This window comes from Ursus arctos, unplaced genomic scaffold (assembly GCF_023065955.2).
Source record: "Ursus arctos isolate Adak ecotype North America unplaced genomic scaffold, UrsArc2.0 scaffold_22, whole genome shotgun sequence".
NCBI lineage: Eukaryota > Metazoa > Chordata > Mammalia > Carnivora > Ursidae > Ursus > Ursus arctos.
The window spans coordinates 4,143,031-4,161,411 of NW_026622897.1; the positions used below are offsets into that span (position 1 = coordinate 4,143,031).

Consider the following 18,381-nt stretch of genomic DNA (forward strand, 5'->3'; position numbering starts at 1 on the left):
GTGTGTGTGTGTGTGTGTGTATATATATATATATATACACACACAATGGAATATTATTCAACCATAAAAAAGAATGTGCTTTTGCCATTTGCAACATTAATGGACCTAAGTATAGAGGCTGCTTTTAGGCAAACAGGCTTTAGCAACAGAATGCAAAAAGGATCACAGTGACCCCCTGGCTGACTACAGACAGGCCCATCAGGCGACCCACCCCACCCCACCTCAAAACCTCCAGGGCCCTAGCTGACCAACGGGCTGCTTACAACCAGGCACAGTGACCAAAAAAGGGAGAAACTCCGTATGCCGCCCGCCCGTACGTCCTCACCTTCCCTCTGAAAGCAGCCCTCAGCCAGTGCCTCGGGGCAGACAGCCTCTCCTCGCTGCCCTGCCCACTGCTCCCTTGTGGCAGCAAACTTCTATCTCCTTTGTTCTGCCTGGGGTGAATTCTTTCACCTCCCCTGCCACGGGCTTCCACCGGTCATCGCCCCACATTTGGAGGCCCCCATGTGATTGGGAGGCACTCCAGCCAGGCACCACACTAGAGCGTATGAAACTAAATAAGTCAGAGAACAAATACCATAGCATTTCATTTATATGTGGAATCTAAAAACCAAACCAAGGAAGAAAGGAGACAAACCCCCTGATGCTTAAGTACAAGGAACGAGCGCTGGTTGCCATCAGGGACGTGAGTGGGAGGGCGGGCAAAATAGGTAGAGACGGTAAGCAGTACGCAATTCCAATATAAAATAAGCACGGAGATGAAAACTACAGCATAAGGAAGGTAGTCAATAACATTGTAAAAACATCTTATGGTGACTTATGATTGACGACACTTACCGTGTGAACACGGAGTAATGCATAGAGTCATCGAAGTAATATGCTATACCCTTGAAATATAACATTGTATGTTAACTATACTTCAATAAAAAAATAAATAATAGAAAAAATACCAGTGTCACTATTTCCACTCTCCAGTTTTACAATACGATTTCTTAGTTATCCACATCATGGCACCAAATAGCTTGCACACCAATGCCCAGCATAAAACCAAAGTCTCACATATCAGAGATAGTCATACGGTCTTATTCTAGAGAAGTCCATCCCACCAATGCATTTACTCATTAATTCAACACATATCTAAAGAGTGCTTATTATGTGTTAAGCATGTTTAGCAAGTTCTGGGACTATAATGATGAGCTTAAACAGGCATGGTCCCCGCCCCGGGACGCGTAGCAACTAATGGGCCAGAGGGCGTCTACCAGGCACAAAATACAGACACGTGCAGCTGTCAGCTCTGTGCATAGAGTTGTTAAATATGACCTTTAAGATAAATAGAGTTTGAAGTTTTACTCTGTGTCCAGTATATATTTAACTTTAGAGATTCATTATTTACTTTAATTATTCCAAAGAATAAAAGCGGACAGAATGCCTTGTCTACCTCATTCCTTTGACTTTTAGAAAGATCGAGGAACATCTTGAAAATGTGAGGACTTTTGGTGTGATGCAGATCTTCCACATTTGTTCTCCTGTGTTTAAACGAGTGTACCAGAAGGATAGCAATTGTGGGGAGTGACAAGCGGTGTTTACCTCTCAGTCGAGTCAAGTTCTTCATGCGCCCTCTCGGGGGCCCATAAACGTGTAGGGCACAATTGCTACCTTGCAGACTGGGTGGATTTACTCCTGCTACCTTAGAGAATGACAGGGTCTCACCAATGACAGGGTATTAGCTCAAGGTAAGACCGAAGACAGGAGGAGGGGGGAGGCCGGAGAACACTTACTGGTAAGTGGTGGGGCTGACATTGATGCGCCGAGGGTGACTTCCTGATTCGAATTTGCTTGCCAGAGTGACATTATTTCCAAACAGGCAATATCGTGGCATTCTCACCCCAACAACTCCAGCGAGCACGGAACCCGAGTGAATGCCTATCCTCATCTAAAAAAAGAAAAAATGAAAAGGATGTATTTATGCCTTCTTCCAGTATGCAATTTTTTTAGTGAAAGGTAATTTTGTAAGCCAGTGAACTTGGATCTCCCCAAAGACAGGAACTGGGTTTTGGTAATTTTTGTAAGCATGATATCTGGATCTTTATAGTGGCAATGAACATGAGTGCTGTGGAATAAATGAATAAATTAATTAACTAGAGGAAAAATTATGTTTAATTTGCTACATAAATCCGGTTATATTACAAGCCAACTCGTGTTCCTTTTGAACAGAATATATTCTAATATATGAAAAATGTATTATTCTCCCTCTAGTTATTCTTATATACAACCATATTTTTCCCTTCGTAGAATTAAGCACAATTAAATATTTATATTTGTTTATTTTGTTTATTTGTCCTATGAGAGAAGGATCCATATCTGTTTCCTTTCTGCTGAATATTCAGTACTTAGTATTGTACCTAGAGCAAAGTAGGCCCTCAACGGTAAGTGATAAAGGTTGATAAATTGTCAAAATTCTTCAACATTATATTAAAATGGAGTTTTAGAGAATTTAAACCCTTGAGGCAGTCAAGAATTGTCTATTGAAAACCCTGGAAAATAAATGAAGTGCTGTGTGTTGTGCGCTCTGTGAATCTGGTAACATTAGTCCGGCCCGCGCCTTGAGGGCCTCCGTGTGCAGGTGATACACACCTGGATGTGAGGAGAGCGGCGAAGTTGCGTCTACACCAAAATAACCGACGCTAATGTTGACCAAGCGGGAAATGATATCCTTAGTGCTAGGGGAACGTAGGGGAGAAGGAGGAGGTCTGACCCCTAGATGCCTACGACATAAGTAATGTGGCACCCCTTCACCACCATGTCTGCTTTTGCCCCTGCAGTTGTGAAGACAAGAAGTCATTTTGTGACTAACCCTTGTCATGGACTGGAGAGTTCAGTCTTTATCAACTATGAATAAGACAGGTTGAAACCAAGGTGATCGAGCTGCAACTCTTAATAAACCTCTTCATCTACTTCTTAAAAAATGATCCTAACATTTATTTGGAAATTCAACATGCCAGGAAGAATCAAGGTACATTTCAGAAAAAAGAAAGAATATTTTCCCTATGAGTATAAATGTATCTAATTAGTGCATGGATATCATAATATTGGTGGACAGACAGAGAAACGGACTAACAGAAGAGAGAGCACAGGAAGACTTCCATGCATAAATAGGCGATTGATATGTGACAGAGTTGGTGTTTCAGATTAGTGAGAAAAAGACGGTATTTCCATGAGGATGCACTGGATCAACTGTCACTTCATGTTGAAAAAAAAAATTCTAAGTTGATTAAAGATCTCAATATAGAAGGCACAACTTCACAGCTTTAAAAATCATTGTTTTAAATAACATAAAGGTCAATGTGCAGTCTCAGTAATACTCTAAAATACAGAAACCCTAAAAAGTATACTTTTCTTAGTCTCCCAGTAACAGTTTCCTGGTGAGTGGTCCAGACTGTCAGGAAGCTCTTTTCGCTCAGGGACCAGTTCCTTCTCATCATGTTCCTCCTCCTGCTTGTCACGTATTCCTTGTTGGGAAACTTGAAGCTGAATCAGGAGCACCCCCATGTTCTAGAGCTCATGATGGGGCAAGACAGACCCTTCCTGTCCAGGGGAAAGGTCATGACATTGCCTTTTCAGGAGATCTTCACATTCCTTTGAGAAGATCCAGGTTTACATCTGCTATCATTTTTCTTCTGTGTAAAAGATTTTCTTTTTTTTTTTTAAAGATTTATTTATTTGACAGAGAGAGACAGCCAGCAAGAGAGGGAACACAAGCAGGGGGAGTGGGAGAGGAAGAAGCATGGTTATAGCGGAGGAGCCTTATGTGGGGCTCAATCCCAGAATGCTGGGATCACACCCTGAGCCAAAGGCAGATGCTTAACAACTGTGCCACCCAGGCGCCCTGTAAAAGATTTTCTTAAGGAATTTTTGTACTATTGGTCCACTGATGATGAATTCTTTCAGCTTTTGTATGTTTGAAAAAGTCTTTATTTTGCCTTCCTATCTGACAGATATTTTCACTGGGTATAGAATTCTAGGTTGATAGTTTAGTTCTATCCTTTCCGTACTTTAGCGATGTTGCTCCACTGTCTCCTCCATTGCATTGTTTCCTAGGAAAACACAGCCACCCTGCTTATCTTCATTCCTTCATGAGTAATAGATCTTTTATCTTCTGGTTGCTTAAAGTTTTTCTGTTTTTTCTAGTTTTGCAAAATTTAGTTATGATTTCTCCTGATGTTGTTTTCTTCATGTTTCTTATGTGTGGGGTTTGTTGGGTGTCTTGGATCTGTGGGTTTATAGTTTTCATCAAATTTGGAAGAATTTCAGCTATTACTTCTTCAAATATTTTTTTCTGTCCACCCTTCTCTCTCAGAGACTCCAATTACATGTCTTTTGGGATACTTGAACTATTTCCATGGTTGACTAATTTATGCATTTAAAATATTTTTTCTGTTTATTTTGGATAACTTCTGTTGTAATGTCTTCAAATTTACTAAACTTTTCTTTTGTAATGCCTAATCTTTTGTTAACCTCATCCAGTGCATGTTTCATCTCAGACATTGGGATTTTCATCTCTAGTTCAATTTGGAAATTTTTTCTTTTTCAGGTATCAAAATACCTTTTGAACATATGGAATATGGTATGAAAATAACTTTGAATACTTTGCTAATTCTAACATCTGTTAGTCTATTTCCATTTTGATTGGTTTTTCTTATCATTATGGGTCATATTTGTCAGCTTTACAGTATGCTACTAATTTTTGGTTGGATGTTAGGTATCATAAATTTGACTTTGTTGAGTGCTGGATATTTTTTTATACTCCTTTAAGATTTTATTTTATTTGAGAGAGAGTGAGCAAGCACAAGAGGGAGAGAGTGACAGAGGAAGAGGGAGAAGCAGGCTCCCCATTGAGCAGGGCTAGATCCCAGGACCCTGAGATCATGACCTGAGCCAAAGACAGACGCTTAACCCACTGAGCCACCCAGGTGCCCTTGTTTTTGAGATTTTTGTAAATATTCTTGAGTTTCTATCTATGGATGCAGTCAAATTACTTGAAAATAATTTGTTCTTTTAAAGTCTTGCTTTTTAAGATTTGTTGGGCAAGGCCTGACCAGTATTTCATGTAAGGCTAGTTATTCCCCACTACTGAAGCAAGAATACCCTGTACCCAGTGCCCATGATTTAGGAGTTTCTCCAGTCTTTCTGATGGGAATAGACATTTTTTTCCTAGGTCCTGTGTGAGTGCCAGGAACTTTTTCCTCTAATCCTTCCAGGTGTTTTTCCCTGTTGGGCTCAGGTAGTCTTCTCACATACAAGCAATAATCAGTGCTGTGCAGAACACATAGGAGGCACCTGGCAAGATCTCTGGTGGCCTTTCTGCAAGTTTCTCCTTGCTAGGACTCTGTCTGTGACCTCTAACTTCTTCGATCTCCCTAGACTCTCAGCTCCATCTCTTCCACTCCAGGAGTTTGTTGGATACCTCCTGGTTTGCTTCTCCTGGCACCATAGCCTGGATGTTCCCAAAGCAATATACCAAGGAAATCATATGTCTTATCATATTTGTTTCCTATCTCTTAGGGATCACTGTTTTCTGTTGCCTAGTGGCCAGTGTCATAAAGACTGTTCTACTGTATTTTTTCTCCAGATTTTTTATCGTTTAAGGTAGGAGTATAAATCTAGTCTCTGTTATTCTATATTAAGTGGAAGCAGAAATGAGATGATACTTTTTTTTAAGAAACCTAACTTTCAAATGTAGGCCTGTTTCTGATGAATGATTATCTATTTGGGTTTAAAAAGGTAAAAAAAAAAAAAAAAAAACCTCTGACAAAGAATAGTCCTTTTAATCAAGATAATTATAAACCACCTTTCTCTAAAGTTAGCAAAGCATTTTGCAATATTATTATATTATATTTCTTTAGGTTTCTTTTTGCTTTTATAAGGCCTATTTATATTAAACTCCCTTGTATAACACAAGCTTTCCTGAAAAACACCCAGACCTCAGATACTAAGATTGTCAGTTTGGGCCTGCGATCACTGTACTGATCCCTTTAAGCAGAAGCCAAAAAGAAGTGAATATCACATTGACACATCTCGCAGCCTCTTTATTCTGTGCTTTTTGTTTGAGAAAAAGACTCTAACACCCCACACCGACTATGTAGAAGGCTCATATGGTTTCACCAATGCCTCCTTTCAAAAGACCTGAGGGTTTTTTAAACCAAATTGTAAAATGAGAATTATTATAACCTGAAAAATGTTGATGATAAAAACCCTGATATCCTTGCGGGGGGAGGAGGGGCGTGTGGATGGAGAAATGGTCATTTAAAAAAAAAATTATCTTTTAAAAGGCCACTTGAAACATGCGCAAAAATAACAACCACCACACAAATAGTACAAATTTGCTGTCGTCTCTACCATATAATAAGACAAAACTCAGAGAATTATTTAATCCTGGAAGTAAGGAGATACCATTGGGAACTTACAAACTGAATCATCAGACTGTTTTCCTTTGCATTTCCTCTGACAACTTATTGAGATTTCCAAGGAATTATTGCCTATATACAGAAGTAATGCTTGCCTCACTCAGAAGATGTCAAGAACATCCAGCAGTTACACAAAATAGATACATTTAACTCTCAATGAGGAATTTAGATTCACCTTGAAAAGATTTAACATTATTTAAATAATTAAACCAGTCAGTAACATTGGCATCTATCTGCCCAGTACGTCCTAACTAAAGAGGGGTGCTTTGCACCAAACCAGTGGTTGTTAACTGGGGACATTTGCACCCTTCAGTCAACATCTGGCAATGTCCTGAGGCATTTTTTATTTTCACAACTGGGATGGGGAGTTGCTACGGGCATCTGTTCAGTGGAGCTAGAGATGCCCAGGACAGCTTCCCCACAACAAAGGATTTTCCAGTCCAAAGTACCAGTATTGCGGAGTCTGAGAAGCCCTGCGCTAAACAGACTTCTGGCAACTGATAGATACTTAGTAGACCAACACACATGCAAAATAATAAATGCGTTAATCAGATCAAAGCTTCGATGTGTAACACCAGACTTCACTATTTAGAGAACATTCATGAAAAAAAAAATAGTGTTTGTCCTAGGGATTTACTGAAAAACACAGTAACTTTTGGATCTATCCTGAGGTTAGGATATCTGTTACCCCATTGCCTATACCTATGAGTGTGAAATACTACACAACTCTGGGAAACATCAGAGTCCCCAGTTATCAAAAGATGTAGTTATTCTCGAAATACTGATCTTTCATCAGTTGAGGCACATAAACTGCATTTTTAGAGAACATTTCTCCCACGACTCCTAAAAATAGAAGGCTTATACAGTTCAACCTCAGTTAGCCAAAACTCTCCGTGGTTTAGTCAAGCAGGAATCTTCGGGTTGGGAGGGCACCACGGGTTCATTAGTCCGGCTCCTCGTTTTACAAACTAAAGTCCAGAGGAGCACAGTGAAAAAGAGCCCTTAGTCCATAGTAGGCACTTACAAAAATGTCACTTCCTTTCCCATGCCTCACGGTACCCATCACACTGCTTATGGTGTCAAGAACGATACTACGCATCCATTTATAATTCAGTAAATAGATTTACTAATTCCCCAACGTCCAAATCAAACTGAAACCATGATTAACATGAGTTATGAGCCAGCAAGTTGTTAAACAAATACCGGTTTGTGTTAAAATAGTCCTATTTGAGCAAGACAGAATTTCCAAATTAAAACAGAAGGTCTATAGTAGAAAAAACAAGAAGGACTTCTAGTAGAAAAAGCCAGTTAGACATTCACTCATGTTTGCATGTAAGTGTTATTCTTAGATTCACATAGTTAAGGTTTTAAGCTGCTAAAAATAGTTAATTAGCTATTTTAATAGAACACTAAAATCATGATTTGCATGGTTAGGAAACAGGGAGGGAAACAATACTTCATCCTTCTACCAGTATTAACATGCATTATAAGCTTTATCATAAAATATTCCTTTCACTAATAAAATGAAATAAATGAAATTTATCTTCAAATTTTTGTCTTATTTTATTAATAACCACCATCTCCCTGACAAGAAAATATTAATTAATGTTTTATTTTTTTAATTTTTTTTAAAGATTTTATTTATTTAAGAGAGAGACAGCCAGCGAGAGAGGGAACACAAGCAGGGGGAGTGGGAGAGGAAGAAGCAGGCTCCCAGCGGAGGAGCCTGATGTGGGACTCGATCCCAGAACACCGAGATCACGCCCTGAGCTGAAGGCAGACACTTAACAACTGAGCCACCCAGGTGCCCCTCAATTAATGTTTTAAATTCTAATTTGAAGTCAAGATTCTTAGGCAGAATATAATCAACTCATAAAAACTATGTAGTTTTTTACAATTTCTCCTTGTTTCCCCCATGTGCAAGAAAACAGGGAGAAATAATCTCTGTAGATAAGTGACATTTTTCCTTCTATCAGGGGACTCAGTCTCCAACTGGTGGTGTCAAAATGTCACATTCTCAAGTAATATGCTTGGACAAATAGCACTTTGGGCAAAACATCTTACTGTGTTTACTTTAAACATCACAGAAGTACCATTCATAGATAAGTTTCAATTTACAGAAAATATTTGGCCAAAAAAAAAAAAAAATGGTTCCCATCACTGGTATGGTGACCTGTAGTTTCAGACACAAGAAATATAGTTACTTCTATAAAATAAAATGGTGAAATTTCAAATAATTGATACTTCAGAGTTAGGGGAGAAAGTGAGTTTGTAATCTCGTTTATGTGTTTTTGATGGGAAAAGAGAGGCCCTTACAAAAGATGATTAGGAAGGCACACCTGGAATCCTCCAGCAGAGACCACTGAAAATGTTACTGGAGAGTGGGGTGGGGATTCAGCAATACGGCTCATCACCACCACCTTCTCATGGGGCACTAACCATTGCGTATGTGATTATTTAAATACACTCCATGTCTAATAAGAAATTTAAATTTGAACTCGTAGGAGAGTTATTATTAAGGCCTCTAAGTTGAGTCTGAAAGTTACCTTTGTGCAGGAAAAAAAAATGCTTTAAGAATTGTTTTTCCAAGGGATAAACTGATTTAAAGCAATTGACATATTTAAGTTAAATGTGCATATATTTAGGAATAACCAACATATAATTTAGCAGTTGAGAAACATACCATTTTGTGCCAGAAATATAGACAGCTGATGTATCACTTAACGTAGTGCTATAATTTAAAACATAAGGAGCTGCTCATCATAATAACGATTAATAGCAGAATTAAAAAGAGTATTTTAGAAATTTGAGAAAGTGATTGATATTATTTTCTACCAGCATTTGATTTTCATTCTGATATGCAGAAAAGAATTCAAAACCTCTTCTTCAAGAAACATCCAATCTTTGGTTATCTAAGCAGGGATGCTAAGGAAACACTCTACTAATCATATTCATAATATTAATCAAATCATCGTATTACATACATTTTTGCTATTTAATCGCACAGATGCAAACTTATTTCTAATATCATAAAGGCATTCCTTGTTAATGGCTTCAATTTTAACCCAGAAAGTCTGTTAATTGCTAAAACTTCAAAGCTCTTAGAAGCTTCTATTTCAAGACTACCACTAAAAAATATTGCTACTAATTCTGTTAACTGATGTAAATCATTTTCTGTCAAAATGCAGATCTTAACAGGTAATCTGGAGCAAATTTCTAGTCTAAAAGAAACTTTACATTATTGTAGATTCAAAAAAATGATTTTAAAAAAGCTTAAATATGTAGAAATGGGATAAGGGGGATTTAGCAACGAATTCTAGGGAGTGTATATTTACCTATTTATAAATTAATCCATCTAAATGGTAAACAATTTATATTTATGCTTTTATTTCTCTTTTAAATATTTTTATCTATTTATTTATATCTTTTTCTCAAGATCAAGGACCAAAGTCAGCCAATAGAATTACTTTCCTTTCAACAAAAATATCCTGAAGCTTGAGCCCTTTTAATAGGAACCTGGGAAACGCACAATTTCAGAGAACAGAAAACAACCCTGCGTTTCCAGACCCCAAAGGGGTCATAACGCGCAACACGTGAGAATCTGTTTGCCCTTCCCCCATTCCCCGTTCCTTCCTTAGCTCCCATCTCCTCCTTTCCCTTCATACCCCTCTCTCTCTTGCAAAGGTTCTTATGTAACAATTCGATCTCAAACACTGGCTGGGCATTGCGGAAGACAAGAAGGACAGAAAGACTTTATCTGTTCCAAGGAACCTCAAATCTTACAAAGTTAAGGAAAGATAGAAATCTTATTTAAGAAAAAAATATACATGTGGTCAACAAGTATCACCTTCAAAATTTTAGGTATTAAAATTACTATGTTACAAAAATTAAAAATAAAATTTGCAAATACATGATTTTCCACTTAGATACTACTTAAAACAAAGTTCCTCTATGAGGAAATGGCATATATTATATTGTAATTTCCATTCTTAATGCTGATAATCAAATTTCTTCAGGGAAAATTTAGTTCATTTCATGTCTCAAAAGTTCTATATCTCAGAAAAAATGCACTTGATAGATGTATTAAGTAAAAAAAACTTTAATGAGTTTGATTATTAAACTTTAATAACTATCCTCTTTTTGTAAGCCATACCTTTCTCATTTATAAGAATTGATGGCATGGACAAGTTTACCCCCCAAATAAAAGGAAAGTAACGATTAAAGTCCTGTGTTACAATGTATTGGCTACACAGTAGAATCAATTAGGGAGCTTTCCAATTACTGTTTTGGTTCTCACTTCCAGAGGTTCTGATTTAACGAGTTTGGAATGAGATGTGGGCATTGGGACTTTCATCTCTCGAGTTGCTAGTGTGCATCCAAAGTTGAGAACCAGAAGTACAGAACATCATTTAAGTTTCACAGATATATTAACAAATTATCCATCCTGCAGGAGCCAAGTAGTTCCAAAGGCCCTACTCTCTCCAAGCAAATGGTTTTAGCCAGCACTGTGTAAATACTTTCATTTCATACATACATACATAATACCTTTCAGTTTTGAAAAGGAAACACAATATTCCATCTTGCTTCCAGAAGACAACATTCTTGTGTATCTTTTGAAGACTTTTGAAAACAACAAAAATATATGTTTAATTAAAACATTAGCAAATAGTGGGGCATCTGGGTGGAAATAAATAAAATCTTTTTTTTAAAGATTTTATTTGAGAGAGAGAGAGAGAGAAAGCACAAGCAGGGGGAGCAGTAGGCAGAGTGAGAGGGAGAAGCAGACTCCCCACCGACCCCCCACTGAGCAAGGAGCCCAATGTGGGACTCAATCTCAGGACCCTGGGATTGTGACCTGAGCTGAAGGCAGGTGCTTAACTGACTGAGCCACTCAGGTGCCCAATGAAACCTTTTTAAAAATTAGCAAATAGGGGGGCGCCTGGGTGGCTCAGTCTTTAAGCGTCTGCCTTCGACTCAGGGTGTGATCCCGGGGTTCTGGGATCGAGCCCTGCATCGGGCTCCCTGCTCTGCTGGGAGCCTGCTTCTCCCTCTCCCACTCCCCCTGCTTGTGTTCTCTGTCAAATAAATAAATAAATAAATAAATAAATAAATAAATAAATAAAATCTTTTAAAAAATTAGCAAATAGGGTAGAACTGTGAATACTCCTCAGACTTAATGCATTTCAGCTGGTTGGAGACAAAGATTTCTTTGAGAGGTCATCACATCTGTTTGTGGGTGGGCGGCGACCCAGGCCCATATATAGCGTTTTACAGAGTTTTGCATGGCTAGGGGCAATAGGACCATAGAGAGAAACCATCTCCTCTTGGAGTGCTGGTCATTAGAAGAGTCCCAGCGTAAGCACGGCAGCTGGGATGGAGAGCACTGTGGGCTTATGGGTACTGAAAGGGGTGCTGTCTCTCTGGAAGTTGTCATACTTGGAATCTGACCCATCACTTATTGGCTAAATGGTCCTGGGCAAATTACTTCTCTAAATTTTGTCATCTATAATATAGAGATAATGCATCGGCTTGGGTAGGTACATAATAAATCTTCACTCACAGCCAATATGAAACATTAGGATTATTAACTTGCACTGGAAAAATATTTTTTAAATCTTCTCATAGTGCAAGGGCTGGGGAATTTCCTGGTTCACAGACCTTATTCCACAAATATGGAAACTAAAGCAAAAGGGTAAATGGCCTGCTAAAGAACACAACTAGTGAGGATTAGACTCCAAATAGAAACATAATTCTTACAATTTCTACTGCATTAGTCTTTGTATAATAACATCCCGGTACTTCTCTTTCTCAATCTTTTTTTCATCATTACAAGAGATGAAAATGCACAATGATAATTTATACTTATACAAACCTCCATAAAATCTGCTTAGTTACACAGTCTTATCAAAGGAAAAAAACAATGGAAAGTGTTCTCTGAAAATTGTCAAGAAATATTTTGCAAACTAACAGAAAGCTACAATAAAATTCAAATATAACAACTATCGTCATAACTAAGCCTAAGGAGATGTGAGCATTAAATGCAATATGCTATTGTAGATGGACTCTTGGGACAGAGAAAGGACAGTAGGGGAAATGTGAGGAAACCTGAATAAATTATAGATTTTAGTTAATAATAACGTACCCATGTCAGGTTATTAATTTGATAGTGCCATACTATTTTGGGGGGAAAACTGGTGTAGAGTTTTGGGAACTTTGTACTATCTTTGTAATGATGCCAAAAATCCAAAAGTGTTAGAAAATAAAAAGTTTATTTTTAAACGTAAATCATATGATCTTCCACTCATAAAAGGACAAATGTACAAACGTTTTATCTTTACAAATGTTACATACCCTAATCCTGTTGTGTTACTACGGTTGTTACCAACATTTATTCCATTTGGGCATTAGATGGCGCTCACGCTCGTTTTACTGAGCAGGTTGGCTTTCGAATGTCAGCAAGATATCTCTCTGGATGTTTCTGGAAGATTTGGCCCAATATTCATTTTAAAGGTAAACTTTTTATAAACACAGTTAACCCCATAATAAAGTTTAAATAAACCTTGGGTTGGGTGGCTAAATTCAAACAATGAACAAAACTAGAAATGAAGAACTCATTAAGCAGGATTCCTAAATCCCACGGGGTCCAATGGTAGACTTCGAGGCATCTACAGATCTCCCTAAGATGTGCATATATGCTGTACCCATCGTCTTTCTCAGCTTCCCAAAGCAGGTATGGACACCCCAATATTTGAGAGCCATGACCTTAGTATTCCTTTCAGTTTCAAACCATGTCTGTGTCTACAACATCTACCACTGAATTTTGTATTTAGTACACAATCTTTAAAAGTTTGTTGACTGAATAAGTCAACTGAGCAGAAGAATGAACGAAAGGAAATTCTGTGCTGAGCGCAAATGTCACCCTTTCCTTCCTGGAATAACTTACCGCAGTATTTTTTTACCACTCAAGTTACTGGATACTTACCTACCTTTGTATCCATCATCCATACTTGCAAACCACAAATGAAAAGTGTCTTTTAAACAAGGGACGTTGAATCCATGTTTTATATCTGATCCTGCCTCTACTTGTCTTTTTAGTCTAGTAATTGATAAAGTAACATCAGCCCAGAACTTTATAAGTATCTTTAGGTCATCGCAAATCTGGCTATAAATGAGTAGAAACTAGGTAATGGCTGCAAAAAGAAAATAAAAAGCTCAGCAACTGGGGCTAAAATTACTACTGAAATGTCAAGATTGTTCTTTTAGGGCTGCTTCAGTCCAGCTGTGATGTTTTTATTTTTGATGCTGTTCTCTCATCCAAAATACAAGGATAATAGATTCTCACGAGTCAATGAGCCCACGGACTAAAGTCATCTGATTTAACTAGGGCTCTGCTTTTAACCTGGGCTTTGAGAAAAAGCCCTGAGGTTTGAAATGAAAGGCTTTGCAATATTTACTTCTAATTACATGGCACTGATGCCATCCAAGCCAGCGAAAGAAAAACAAGTAGGAAACTTTTTTCTTCAAAAAGGTAACTTGATAAATGAAGAATCTATACAAAGCAGTCATCGAAGACCAATTCTGTGTGTCTGCGTGTGTGTGCGTGTGTGCGTGCGCATGCGCGATGCCCACAACGTTAACTGTAAGGAATCTCTTCACACATAGAACAGTTAGTCTTTATGGATTTGTTCTGAACCCATTTTCTGAACACACGAAATGCAGGATAAGAACTTGTAGCTTTAACTAAACCATTATTTTAGTTAAAAGAAAAAAAAGGATTTCTGATTCTTACTTTGTGTTTATCAATGTATGGCTTCATAAAACTATTAAAATACAGAGAGAGATCTTTTGGTATATTACGGTACCAAGTCACCTATAGGTTCCTAAAGATACCAAGCTGCTTTACTCCCCTGGGCCTTTACTGCTGGGTCTTACCTGATTGGACTCCCTTCCCCCACTCCTCTGGGGTAACTCCCACCATCTTTATACACCCCTTATCACCTGTGCCCCATGCCTGTGCATAAGCTGCTCCCTCTGCTTTCCGGAATTCTTGCCCTATCTGGATGGCTTCTCATCTTTCGGCCCATAGCTTGTACATCACTTCTCCCAGGTAGCCTTTCCTCAGGAAGACATGTATCCCCAGCATGAACTGTAGTCACTGTATTTCCCCTAACAGTTATTACTTTTTATTAATTTTTTTCATTATCTATCTCCTCTGCTTGGTGGTAAATCGGGGAAGGCAAGGATAGCATCTGTCTAGCTCATCTGTATAGCCCAGCAACTAACAGAACGTTCCTGCACATAGTAGTGGCTCAATAAATATTGAAGTGAAATATGAATAAATCTTTTCTTTAAACACCTCAGAATCTTACTACGCCTTCTGAATTAGATATTTGAAATATATTTTGTTTTCTTCAACTGTTCCTCTTCATAAAAGAAATACCCTAAAAAATGGATTTAAGTAAAGAATAATTTGCCAGAAACTTGCCTAAGGTAGTCTTCCGTTCCTTTTCACTTTACTTCTTCTACCAAGTTAAAAACAATCACGTGAGCAAACAGAAGTAACTAAGTCAGGTTAAGTGAGCATATCTGAGCAAAGACACTTGCTCTGTGGAATAATCTAAGGGTTGCCTGTGAGAGTTGTAACCAGGAGCCAAGAACACAGCCAAATGCAGCCAACACCTACCTTCTTATTGACACTAGCCACTAAAATACGGGGCTGTGATATCTATTTGATGTATGCCAGAGGACACAGATATCCTACAATTACCAAAATTATACCAAATACTGCAATTTTAAACATATATGTATTTTAAAGTTATTTCAATCAGAGAAGGGTATTAGCAAAACAAAAAAATCAAGCCATGGTAGAATACCATTTTTTAGTATAAAATAACACATTTCAATAGGTAATAACTTTCCGTCACAATAAGAATGAAGAGTATATTCTCGCTGAAAGGAGTTAGAAATGTTTCAGAGTACTCGGAACCAAATATCAGAAATGTTAAGATACCAATTTATATTATGAACTTAAGAGGTAGTTGGTAACAGACATTTGCATGTTTAATTAAGTGCCCAAATCTCCAGTGACTATCACAGTGACAGCAGTGGGCCCTAGCTTCTTACATCGGATTGTTTCTGTCCCTTCTATATAGCCATGCATGGACGATGCTGCAATTTTAGCAGGGGAAGCCAAATAAAAGCATATCTTATTCAGTATGATTCCCATTTTTTCAATAGGTAGGCAAGAACAGACTGGATTTTAAGCATTTTAAGGACCTTTGATGTGATTCAGAAAGCCATCAAGAGACTGAGACTCAATCATGTCTGTCTTATAAATAGGTGACTGATAAATATGTATTAGGTAAACAAGCAAAACTGAAGTTGTACATTAGCAGATATATTCCTGATTTCAAGTATTAATATGGGCTACAGGATGGAAAATGATTTCAGGCTTTTGGCTAAGCAACACAGGCTAGAGGAGTTCTTAGTGAAATGTGAGAGTGATGATGCTGATGGAAAGAAGAAGCCTCTTAGAGAGACATGTAGGTGGCCAATTCACAGGACTTGGTGAATGAATGCAGGTAAGGATAAAAGGAGAATTATAGGGAAGGATGCCCCCAAACTCTAGATTAGTGTGCTGAGTGTAATGGATTGAAATAAGGGCTAAAGAAGAAAGAAGACTTTCCTTTGGGTGGGATGAAGGTTTGAATGGGAGCATTAAGGGTGAGTTAGATTTGAATGGGATATATCAGCTCTGAAGCAGTTCTAGAAGGCTTGGCTTTGGTAGATTGACCAGTGAAGCATGGGGGAAGAAAAAAAAAAGAGCTGGTTAAATAATTTTGAAGAACAAAAATATTTAAAAGATTCGTAATCAAAGTAAAATCAAGGATCTGAATCCAAGTCAAGACTCTGAAATAGTAGAGCAGACATACGTAGGAGTCGCAGATCAGAGCAAAATGGCAGGACAAAACCAAGAGCTGGTGACACATGAGGAGTCAAGTAATGAAGTTTGAAGCAATGAAAGAAAGGGGACTTTGATAATAAAGAAAACCTGTCAAAACAAGAGTCAGTCCCTTAGCTCAGCCTGCCTAAGTTCTGGAGAAAGAAGAAGGCAGGTAGGAAAGAAATCCATGTTGTGGTGAGCAAAGACTCAGGGACCCACTCTGACAACGGAAGATCAAATTCAAGAGATGTCCTGAGAAAGCCCATCTGGAGAATTCCCCTGCTCAGAGTCCCCTGAACCAGACTCACTGAATCTGGCGAACAAAACCCAGCCACTGGCATTTTCCCACATCTGCAAGATGAGAACATGCAATGGAAGACATGAGCTTCTCAATTAGATGACCTTCATCTCTTGATCTTGGAAGGAAACCACAGACATTCTTAATTTCTTAAGCCTCAGAAGAATTTTCAATCTACTAAACACAGCACTAAGGTCACATTTTTGAATTGTTCCTTTGCCCCAGTCATTTTAAAAGAATTCAACAAGAAGAAAAAAAATACTGTAACACTTACGGAAAAAAATATCACAGACCTCTTAAAAAGAAAAACAACTCCTATTCAGAAACTAGACGTGGTACACTGAAATTATGTAGAAATCTATCTCTTTGTGGCTTCTCTTCTCCATTCCTGCTGTTCCTACCTTAGCTGGGGCTGTCGTTCTCTTACCTGGACTGTCACGTGTTGATTGCCTAGCTTGTCTACCTGTGTGTAGCCTGGTTCCTCTTCAATCTTCCAATACATAGCTGTCAATGGTACTTTCTAAAACATTCTAAGACATTCATCTGAAAATGTTTCTCCCCAATTAAAATCTCTTCATGGCTCCTAACTTCCCCCTGAGTAATATCCAAACTCCTCTGCAAAGAATTTGTATTTTTTAATGGCCTGGCTCCTCAACTATGGTCCCATTTCATCTGATACTAATAATTTTTGCTCTTAAAACACTCTGTGCTTTGTTGTTTTCTAAATTCACTGAATAATTTCGCTTTTCTGGGATTTTGTATACGCTATTTCTTCTACGTGTACTGTCCTTCTTACCTCAATTACCTGAGAAATTCCTATTCATTCTATTTAATCCTCAATACTCATTTCAAATTCCCTCTTAATGATGATTTCCCTGCTCTCTTGACTTCCCTTCTTCCCACCCTTCACTAGCCATGGTTTATCATCCCATCCTCTCTGCTATCTTGGTTTCTGGTACACTCCTCTACTTCACCCATATATAAATAATAGTAGACTCTTAAAATTTTACTGAAGAGATAAAGAGGGCATTTCTTTGAAAATCCAAACAAATCTTTGGAAATCCCTAAATTCACAGTATTAGAGCATCAGATAATTTCTCCTGAAAATGTTTATTTAAGGAGAAACTCTCTCTCCCTCTCCCTCTGCCCCCCACCCCCAAAAAAGAGGGGGGTAGCACCTGTGTGGCTCAGTCAGTTGAGCATCTGACTCTTGATTTTGGCTCATGATCTCAGGGTTGTGAGACTGAGCCCTGTGTCAGGCTCTACACTCAGCATGGAGCCTGCTTAAGATTCTCTCTCTTCCTCTGACACTCCCCCCTAAAAGATTTAAATTTAAATTAAAAAAAAAAAAACCTTTAAAAAAGGAGACAGAACAAATGCCATGTGAATGTATGGATGGCGAACAATTAAAGCTCACTGAAAACTCCTGTGGCATGGGTGATTTAAATATATGTCTAGGTGAAAACATTATTTACGACGTATCCCTGCTCTGTACTCACTAGTGAATAATTGAAACTGAGAATGTAAATGTTATAAATACCAAGATTCAAAACTATAGCACTTACTTGTTTAAACATTTGCCACCCCATCTAAATCTACATTCCATGAGAAGAGAGACTGTGTCTATTTATTTTTGTGTGAGCAACAGTAAATGTTCAATGAATTTTAAATGAATA

At 38.1% G+C, this 18,381-nt stretch overlaps 1 protein-coding gene across 4 annotated transcripts in view; it reads right to left on the reverse strand.

The window, feature by feature from the left end:
- Positions 1 to 18,381, reverse strand: part of GUCY1A2 (guanylate cyclase 1 soluble subunit alpha 2) — a 425,356-nt gene that overhangs the window by 46,844 nt on the left and 360,131 nt on the right. For 3 of the 4 annotated variants that reach the window (XM_044386700.3, XM_057316734.1, XM_048217276.2), the window contains one exon: positions 1,779 to 1,933. The exons of the other annotated variant lie outside the window; for it this stretch is intronic. In XM_044386700.3, coding sequence (XP_044242635.1) covers positions 1,779 to 1,933 — 155 coding nt within the window. The remainder of the gene's footprint in view (positions 1 to 1,778; positions 1,934 to 18,381) is intronic. 4 annotated transcript variants of the gene reach the window in all.